Raw genomic sequence first — 10,966 nt, forward strand, 5'->3', positions numbered from 1 at the left:
TTAATAAGTCAGAATATCTATCTTTTTCATTTTCTGGGTTGTTTGTATATATTATTACATACATATCATATCTTATATATTGTGCATTATACTAAAAGTTATACACTTACAAGTAATATATATATATATGGGCATAATCAAATGAGAACTAATTAATTTGTGGTAATCATGATGTCCATTCTCAACCACAAATCAATAGATAAATTAGGAAATTTATAATTTTGGTAATTTTTAATTAAAATTTTAATGCAAAGACATTTTAGGTATTTTTTCTCCTCTTTCCTATCTCTTCTCTTCTCTCTCCATCCCCCGTCCTCCGGCCACTGTTCTCTGGTGATACCACAGTGGCATCACAATGTGTTTTATATGTGATTGAGTATCACACTGTGGTCGTTTGTGCAATCGATCGGATATGTAACACAGTGGTATCACAATACATCTTATATGTGCTTGAGTATCACACTGTGGTATCACCGGAGGACGGTGGCCGGAGGACGGGGACGGAGAAAGAAAATACCTAAAATGTCCTTGCATTAAGAATTCAATTAAAAGTTACCAAAATTAAAAATTTCCTAATTTATTTATTGATTTGTGATTGAGATTGGATCCCACGGTTACCACAAACTAACCAGTTCTCCTTTGAATGAGACTATATATATATATATATATATATACACACACACACACACACACACGTCTAGCATTTAACCCAATTATGAGTGAGATAGGGTGACTTTGCACAAATACAAGATAGGTCTTGGGTTCGACTCCCTTTCCCTCGGGGTAATCGTCAGCTGTTGAGTGAACCAAAAAAATGCCCCTTGGTGGCGGGTACTGTGTAGGTTTGATTGGGATTGCCGATTATCAACTTTTAACCCATATATATAGAATCAAGTTCATACGAGAACATTAACTAAATAAGAGAATAAAAAATGGTCGAATAACATGTAATTTTACATTAAAATCACATGTGGTTCTACACTAAAATCACATGTGGTTCATGCTACTTTAGTTGCGACCTGAGGCCGTGAGCCATTTCGCCTGCACACCCTTCTGTTGCCATTAGTGTAAAATCACATATGTGATTTTGGTGATTTGGTTGTTTTCATATTTTCATATTTTGTCACTATTCTCGTTTGAATATCTCTATATATATAGAGGGAGGATCAAGCGAAAACAATGACAAAATATGAAAACGGCTAAATGGCGTGTGGAAAAATCGCGTAAATCACATGTGATTTTGTATGTGATGTTAGTGCAAAATCACATGTGATTCAACCGTTTTCTTATTCTCTTAAATATGTATCATTCTCGTTTGATCCAACTGTCTCTCTCTCCATATATATATATATATATATAGAGAGAGAGAGAGAGAGAGAGAGAAGTGGATTATTATACAACCCTTTATATTTGTACAACCCAATCTCAATCGTCCATTTAATTTGATGAATATGTAATTTCATAGAAGTTTTGATTGTTACCTAATATAAAGTATTGATCATAATTAATGAACCTTATTCATCTTCCATAAATATTTAAATCATAATAAAGGAACTCTCATCATTTCCAAAGATATTTTAATTTATTGGGTTGCATTGGTTGTACAAATATGATGGGTTGCATTTGAAACACACTATATATATATATATATATGTGTGTGTGTGTGTGTGTGAGTGAAGGTTCAAACGAGAACCCATGTGATTTACGAGAACGCGAGAACAATTTAATAACCTCAAACTTTTTTAATTAATAAATTAACTTATATTAAATATAAATAAATTAATAAGGGTAGTAATGCAATTAAGTAATTTTTATAATTTTTATTTTATTTCAATTAGTCATAATTATCCTTTTTTTTCCTGCACGTTCGTTTCCACTCTCTTATCTCCCCTTGTGATAATTTTGTGATTGTGTAACCATAACCTATCGAAACCATGATCAATCAAGTGTAACCATAACTTATCGAGACTATGAGTAATCGTTGTGATAATTGTGTGATTCTCTAACCTAACCGATCGAAACCATGATCAAATTGAGTGTGCATGTGATGTTATAATAGTGATATCACATGATTATCACACCCATATCACACCAAATGGTTTAATGGATTTCGTCCGTAATCGTTGTGATAAATGTGTGATTGTCTAATCTTAACCTATCGAAACCATGAGTAATCGTTGTGATAAATGTGTGATTGTCTAACCCTAACAGATCGAAACCATGATCAAATCGAGTGCGCTGTTATGATAGTGATATAACATGATTATCACACCCATATCACACCAAATCGGTAGTCGATTTTCTAAGTTAACCCTAGACGAGCGAAATCCTTATGATAATTGTGTGATAATCACATGATTATCACACCCATATCACACCTAAACCACACCAAATCGTGTTGATATAAGCGGTAATTTGATAATTGTGTGATAATCACATGATTATCACACTCAAATGACACCAAATYGTGTTGATATAAGCGATAATGTGATAATTGTGTGATAATCACATGATTATCACACTCATATCACATGATTAACCGTTTATTAAATAATGATAATCATGATCGATTTTATGATATAATTTCTATTATTACCCTTTTAATTTTAATATGTTTTGATTCTTTTTAAATTTCAATTTTAATTTTAAAAATCTTTTAATTTTATTTTTTATCATAATATGAGGTTATTGGGTTGTTCTCGTGTTCTCGTAAATCACAAGGGTTCTCGTTTGAACCCTTCTCTCTCTCTCTCTCTCTCTATATATATATATATATATAGACAAGGTTATAAGTATGTATCCCTTAATGTTGCCGGTATCATGGAAGACTTCTTATGTCGATGTCTCCTATGTTNTATATATATATATATATATAGACAAGGTTATAAGTATGTATCCCTTAATGTTGCCGGTATCATGGAAGACTTCTTATGTCGATGTCTCCTATGTTGATAATGTTGTGATAATGATATGATTATGACGTGATTTTGTTGTCAACAACTCTGTTCAATGTACAACAAACATACTTATCATATGTGATACATTCTGATCTGTGAGTATATTATCAGTGCGTGATTTTAGAGAAAATAAAGTTACCAAGATTACAAAGAAAGAAAGAAAGAAAATATACCAAAGGGCTTTTGACCTAGCGGTATCGTAACCCTTGGCCTTCTAGGAGGTCAGGGGTTCAAACCTCATAATAGGTGAGGAGGGTGTGTGAGTTTATTTGTTGCATTTGTCGTATATAAATATTATATACTTCAAAAAAAAAAAGATTACGAAGAAATACAAAACCATATTATTATCCTTATTTACTTTCTTTTCTTTTAATAGTAATAATGTTAACTAATTTGGAGGCTCAAAAATGTTCTCATATTTTCTTAAACTACGGGTGTTCTCGTTTAAACCCTCCTTATATATATATATGGTTGGGTTCACATGAGACCAGCCTGTTTTCGTGAGACTCGTGAGGCCACCTTTTTACACTTGAAACTTTATAGCGAAAACACTGTGAAGGTAAAAAAAAGCCGAACATTCACAACAAAAACACTGTGAAGGTTACCTTCACAGCATTTTACTGTGAAATTTCAAGTGTAAAAAAATAGTCTCACGGATCTCACGAAAACAGGTTGGTCTCACATGATCTCAAGTCTCTCTATATATATATATATAATCAACCAAAACAATAAAAAATGGAGGGAAAGAAATTACACCATAAAAATGATTATTTTATTATCTTTAATTTAACATTTATTAATTAATTGTGATATATGTTTTTCATCTGTTTTTTTATTCTACAGTTCTACCTACATCTTTTTCCTATAAATATATTTATTTTGTTATATATATATATATATATATATATATATATATATATATTTTCTATTTTTATAATATAAAATTACATTTATAGAAGTTACGTATGATTTTTAATATTTATGACGTGAAAATTATGTATGAATGCTCACAAATATAACATAAAAATAATGTATGAAGATGTAAAAAATAAATATTTTTTTTTTCCAAGTGCCTGATTGGTTTGAGCTTGACTTTAAATGTCAAAAGTATCAGGAGGTTGCAGGTTCAAATCCAAGGAGGAATAAAAGTCTCCTTGTGGTCACGTAGGTTCAAATGCGGTGACTCCGGGTTATCTGCAAAATAGGTGGTTGTCCTGAAATTAGTCGGCTCGCATAGCGGGTTGAATATCCAGGTCAATAAAAAAAAAATTAGTTGATTTGTGTCATGATAAAAACATCATTTCAAGACATTAATTTGGTCGAATATTTGTGTCATGTCTTATACAAATATCATGTCATGTCATAATCATACCAAACACTATACAAATAACCAGTTTAGTTAAATTACAGCCTCTTAATCTAACCTATGTACCAAAAGTACCCTTATCTTATTTGGAGGTTACTTCATGTTTTCAAGAAATGAATTATAAAACTTTAACCATGATTTTGATTTACAAGAATTTTCCAATCCTCTAGAAAATGGTACCCCTACAATAGATTCGGGTTTATAGGATGCCAACAATTTCTAGGTGTTCTGATATATAAACTGTTTTGTAAGACTAAACAATAAAGCATCTATCTAAAGGTATTGTAATAAGTTTATATGACGTTTTTGGACGCCTTAATGAGTTTTTTAGTACCATTTTAATACAAAATGTCGTATATGTCTTTGGCCCCTTCAAAAAAAAATATGTCGTATATTACAAAATGTCGTACCATTTTAATACGTTTGAAGCCTCGAGATGACTTGTAGAAAGAAAAAGCTTCCCCTTGTTAGTTCGTAGAGCCAACGCTAGACGGCCAAGTTCATGGATCATGCATCTGGTCCCTCTCCCATTAGGTGGTTTTTTGCGCCAAAAAGTGAGGGAGATAGAGACCCGTCTATTTGATCGATCAGGAAGCAACTTTGACAGAGGGACTAGAAAGTGGCCTCACGTCCTTTTGTATGGTACTAGAACGGAAAAAACCTGATCATCGAAATTCAAGCGTAAACAATTTGAAAGGATCGGTTTTTGATAAAGGCTTTGTTATATTGTTTGTTCAAATATGCATATTAGCTATTTTATGACACTTTTTATATGACAATTGTTTTATACGATACTTTTGGAGTGTCCTATAAAATAGCTAATACTATGTTTTTTTTTTACAAAAATGTTCTAAAAAACTTGTTATGACACATAAAATGTCTTATAAACTTATTACAACATTTTTAAACGGGACGTTTTATTGTTTCATCCTATAAACTTAAATCTTATAGCTAGTCTATTACGATGCTTAGACATTTTTGTCATCATATAAACCCAAATTTGTTGTAATGGGGTATCGTTGTATTTATATAGAAACAAACCAAACAAAACCAGTATATGATACTCAAAAGCAGGGTCTACAAAGATGTGATCACTGCACCAAAATTCGGTTTACAAGATGCCATCAATACATAAACATCCTAATAGAATGTTTTATAAGACATCATTTATAGACACAAAAAATAAAATGTCTTATCTAAAGGTGTTGTAATAAGTTTATAGGACGTTTTTGAAGTCTTAACAACTTTTATGACATTTTTAATATAAATCGTCACATTATAAGACATTTTTTTTATAAAATATCCTATAAACCAATTTTTTATAGGACATTTATGTTTGTAGGACACTTTTTTAAATAGTATTCTATAAATTAGCTAATATGATGTTTTCTTTATAAAAGCGTTCTAATAAACTTGTTACGACGCCAAAGAACGTCATATAAACTTATTACAACGTTTTTTTATACGATGTTTTATTTTTTATTCCTAAAATTTTATTTTAGGACGCTTAATAAATACTTGTGTCTTAGGGCAAATTTTAAATTATGTGAAAATTCAAAATAACTCAACTACTATCATTTACTCCCCGTTTTGTAATTTTCTGATCGTATTTGTGTAAATATATGAACAGACATTGCCAAGGAAAGCACCAACAACCAGAGCAGCATCACCGATTCAGAGGCATGCAAGCTTCTTCTATGAATCCCCAACAACAAATTATCTCAGATTTGCTCCATCTCTTAATTTCTACAATTTAATTTTGTAATGTGGAGTATTCATTTGATTTGATCATCGTCAATTTCAGGGCAATCGAAGCGGTGTGATCAGTGGAGTGGTGGAAATTAAGCATCTGCAATTGATCGATCGAAGCATGTAAGTTTATGTTTATACCTTGTTAATCGAAGTTATATTTTCCATCTGGAGTTGCAATGGATCACTGTTTTTGTTGCTGATCGACGGATCACAGAGCTCCTGAATCTACAAGAAGAGGCTTGCGTCAATCGTTCTGTTCTGCAGAGTAATGATGTTGGCGATGCCACCATGTAAGTTGCTTACAATCCAGAAAACTGACATTGTTTTCTTCTGATCGGTGATCGAAGATATCACCGACTCATGGATGTAGTTGCGTTTGAGTTTGTGCTTTTGATTACAAAAACAATATGGACGGTTCTAAAACCAGATCGAATTCGAGCGGTGCTTTTTTTAAATTGTGTGGAACTGGAAGCTTCTACTTCTTGAATCACAGTCATTTGCAATATTACAGGCCGTTGGAGGGGAAAATATTAAAAAAAAATGAAAATTGAGGAACGCTACGTTAACTGTTCGTTTGGACGGTGTGCATCCTGGTAAATGAAGTCATTTCTTAGTATTTATGCATGTACACGTGCATACAAGACAAATTGCTTAAAATTATATGTACATGTACATACCTCCATAATGAATGGTTAACAAGGTGTTTCTCAGTTTTTTATTTTTTTACAGTTTTCCCATAAACCTGACTCTGCAATATTATTATATCGCTCTCAAATTAAAAGAATATATAAATTTTATCAGTTTAATTAATTTCTTTAAATTTTTAGTTGATAGTTAAATACTCCATTAATTATATATCAAAGTAAATCTGTAGGGTTATGTTTGAGGGAAAACCATAAAAATTGGAAATCTAAGGAAGATCATAGCAATCGTTCATCTGTACAGTATGCACAATTTTAAACAATTTGTCTAGTATAAAAACCAAGATTGCATAAGTTGTACGAATGAAACAAGTTGTATTTGAAACACCCTCTTCATATATATATACATTTATTTATGTATATGCATTATAGATGCACACACACACATATACATATACATATACATATACATATACATATACATATACATATACATATACATATACATATACATATACATATACATATACATATACATATGTGCACACATAACCAAATACATAAAACATATGCACATATATAGATTCGGAGGGAGGTTTCGTGGAAAACTTATGAAAATGAAAAACAAACACCCTGGTAACCTTCTATCTAGATGGTATGCACATGTGCATTCTAGTAATTTTAAGTAACTTTTCTGGTATGCACATGCACACATGCATAAAAACCAATAAATAACTTCAATTATCAGTATGCATGTCTAAATGAATGGTTACAAGGGTGTTCCTGATTTGTTTTTCATTTTTTAGATTTTCTCCTGAACCTCCATCTAAATCTATACATTTGCATATGTTTTATATATTTGTTTATGTGTGTGCGTATATGTGTATGTATAATGCATATACATAAATGAATGCATACATATGAAGAGGTGTGTGTGCATATATGTATAATGCATATACATAAATAGCTCCATACATATGAAGAGTGTGTTTCAAATACAACTTGTGTCATTCGTACAACCTAATCTGAACCGTCCATCTACTCTAATAAATATCTTTCTTCATAAATATATTAATTTTTTTTTCTAATATAAAGTGTTGGATCATCATTAATGAACTATAATTATCTTAAATAAATATTCAAATCATAATAACTAAACTCTTATTATTTCCATAATTATTTCAATTGGTTAAATTGTATAGACTGTATGAATGAGAATATAAATTTATATATATATATATATATATATTTATATTTTAATATTTTAATATTTTTTATTCATAATGTAGACATATAAAGCTAGTTTTAATTTTAATGACAATAGTTGTCTTAAATATGACACATGCACAAAAATTAAATGAACCCTCATTTAAGTGAAAACATATTAATTTAAAATTTGTTTAACTTAAAGGCTTTTAGCCTGAAAAAAAAATTTGGAGTACATGTTTTTAAACACCAAAATAAATACGAAAACAAAGTATGTTTTATTATTATGTGTTTACACTTTATAATGTCCTAACAAAATACTAATTTGATATGCATCGTTGGCTGATAAATTCTATGATTTAAGAGTCGATATTCGTAACAAAATACTAATTCAGTATGCATAAATAATCTTTTATTTGCAACTATATAATGAAGCTAGGGACGTTCCAATCTTTCTAGAAGCCCTGCTACATCCAAAACTTTTGATTACATTGCATAAAGAAGATAATAGAGAATATATGATAAGAACAAAAATGGGCTAAACCTAAAACGATTAACAATATGAAACTAAACCTAAGTCCTTAATGATTTGAACTTGAAACCAAACAATTCATGGTTTGAACCTAAATAATTTCGGCTATAGTTTTACACAGATCGATAAAAGACCTTAAACACATGTAAATTTGGGCCCTAAAATTTCACATTTAACATGCTAAAGGACGACTCTGAATGAAGTGATGAATTACAAAATAAATATATAATATGAGCTTTTAAAATTAATTAATGAGATGTGTTTATGTAGCATACATCCATATATCATATATGTTAGGTCTTCCACCTATAATGGTACAGCTTTAAATGACACTGACTTCCAATAAAGAAAATTGGTTGCAACAGTCGTATTCTGTTACAAAGATGATATTAATTATATCAAAGAGGTGGTCGTAGTTGAAATCTGGGATTAGTCGGCTCGTACATCGGGTTGGATATCCAGGTTAATAAAAAAAATGATGATATTTATCGTCGACTTTGTCATTATCAACCTATTACTACAGTTGCAAAGGTAAGATACATTTCTTACTTCAATCAATTGCTTTGATGATTATCAAAGGTCGAAGGCCTTCGGAACGTCATGCAAATAAAAACTAGGTCTTGCCGCTCTTCGCTTTTTCCATGTAGGTCATCTCGAGCCTCCTTAGGGCCATTGATTATTTTTTTTGGTTGTTATCTTCCGTGCCCATGAGATTCATCAATATGCACACAAGCTAGTCCAAACACCGGTGGTTACAGTTAAAAGAATAGGATAAAACAATGCAACAAAAGAAAACCTATATATGACATGGACGGACTTACCATGGTGGTTACGGAGGCACGTGCCACCGTAGTATTTGTCCGTTGAAAGGGTAAAAAAATATAGGTTCGTGAAAGGTGCAACCATATTAATCTGTTGTGTGCCACCGTGTGTATTTTAAAACTACAATGAGAACAAATTTTATTTGGTAGAGTTGGTTTGCAAGGCTTTTATTTCACCCCAGACTAAGTTCGAATCTTGTTAGTGTTATTTTCTTAGTTAAATAGTGCCACCGATTGAAAAAAATGCATATATTTGTTTCTTATAGTCAAACGGTGTCACTGTTTGAAATTTTTACCCTATAGTTTTTTCTTATAGTCTAATGGTGCCACCGTTTGAAAAAAAATTCTAGGCCCGTCCCTGATATACGAGAGTATATGTGATAATGTAATCGGATAGAACGATGAGGTTCTGGTTTGCATAATATATTAACAGTAAAGTATTAATTAAAAGCTCCTGATCACATTTGCGTTATTGGTTGCAGTTCAAATGCTCAAATGGAACATCGTGATCTCTTTGATAACATGTGTTGCTGCTGTAAGACGTGAAATTATCACCAAACAGAATGGCGTTGTTGCGACTGATGATGGAGTCTGTTCGAGAATCGGAAGGGATGTTCTCCTTGAAGGAGGTAACGCCATCGATGCTTCAATTGCTGCTAGCTTTTGCCTTGGTGTCGTTAGCCCGGCTTCAAGTGGGATAGGAGGTGGTGCTTTTATGCTCGTTCGATTAGCCAATGGCACCACTCGAGCCTTCGATATGAGAGAGACCGCTCCACTCCTAGCTTCTCGGGTAAGGGCTAAAAAACCCATCAAAGAATCATCTAATTAAGTAGGACATACAATTGTTTGTTCCTATTAACTTCAAGCAGTTTATTAAGACATTTAGACATATTTAGGGTCCTATAAAGCTGATATTGTTAGAATATACATGTAAAAGAAACCGTTACAGAGAGGGAAAGGGAGAGGTTCCAACGTATACAGATGTTTGATGGACAGTCAACATCTAGCCAATGTGGGATTCTAACGGAAATTTAAATGTACTTGAGAATGGATCAATTGATGCTGTTTAGTTTGATCTTCTGTATAGGACATGTATGGTGGAAATGTTACTCTCCAAGAAAAGGGTGCTCTTTCGATAGCGGTACCAGGGTTGATTGCTGGGATTTACAAAGCTTGGGAACAATACGGAAAGCTACCGTGGAAGAGACTTGTTCGGCCTGCTGAACGTCTTGCTCGTAAAGGTTTCAAAGTATCTCCGTATCTCCGCAAGCAAATGGTGGTGACAGAAGCAGATGTGATGGCGGACGATGGACTTGCTGCCATTTTCACCTCCGAAGGGAGGCTATTGAAAACCGGAGAAACATGCTACAACGAAAAACTATCACAAACTCTTCGACATATCTCAAAGTACGGAATTAAACCGTTCTATAACGGTTCGATTGGATTTCATCTGGTTAAAGATGTTAGAAAGGCTGGAGGGTTACTGTAACACTCCCATTCCGAAGGAAGGGAGGTTACTTCAAAACGTAATGGAACGCTATATAAAACCTCCAAAATATAGTCTCCAATACAAAATAAAATCTTCCATAACGAAATTGAATATAACCTCAAATAAGATATAAAGGTCTCCAAACAAACTATTTCCAAGAAAAGCTAAAAACAACCAAAGAAATCTAATCTAATAGCCAAAA

General features: G+C 32.2%; 1 protein-coding gene across 1 annotated transcript in view; it reads left to right on the plus strand.

Annotated features, from left to right (window-relative positions):
- The window catches only part of LOC112522854 (glutathione hydrolase 1-like), a 14,750-nt gene that overhangs the window by 1,283 nt on the left and 2,501 nt on the right, over positions 1–10,966 (plus strand). Inside the window, 4 exon segments of the mRNA XM_025132204.1 lie at positions 6,128–6,195; positions 9,102–9,211; positions 9,758–10,065; positions 10,363–10,754. Coding sequence (XP_024987972.1) covers positions 6,128–6,195; positions 9,102–9,211; positions 9,758–10,065; positions 10,363–10,754 — 878 coding nt within the window.

This window comes from Cynara cardunculus (genome assembly GCF_001531365.2).
Source record: "Cynara cardunculus var. scolymus isolate 2C chromosome LG 1, CcrdV1, whole genome shotgun sequence".
NCBI lineage: Eukaryota > Viridiplantae > Streptophyta > Magnoliopsida > Asterales > Asteraceae > Cynara > Cynara cardunculus.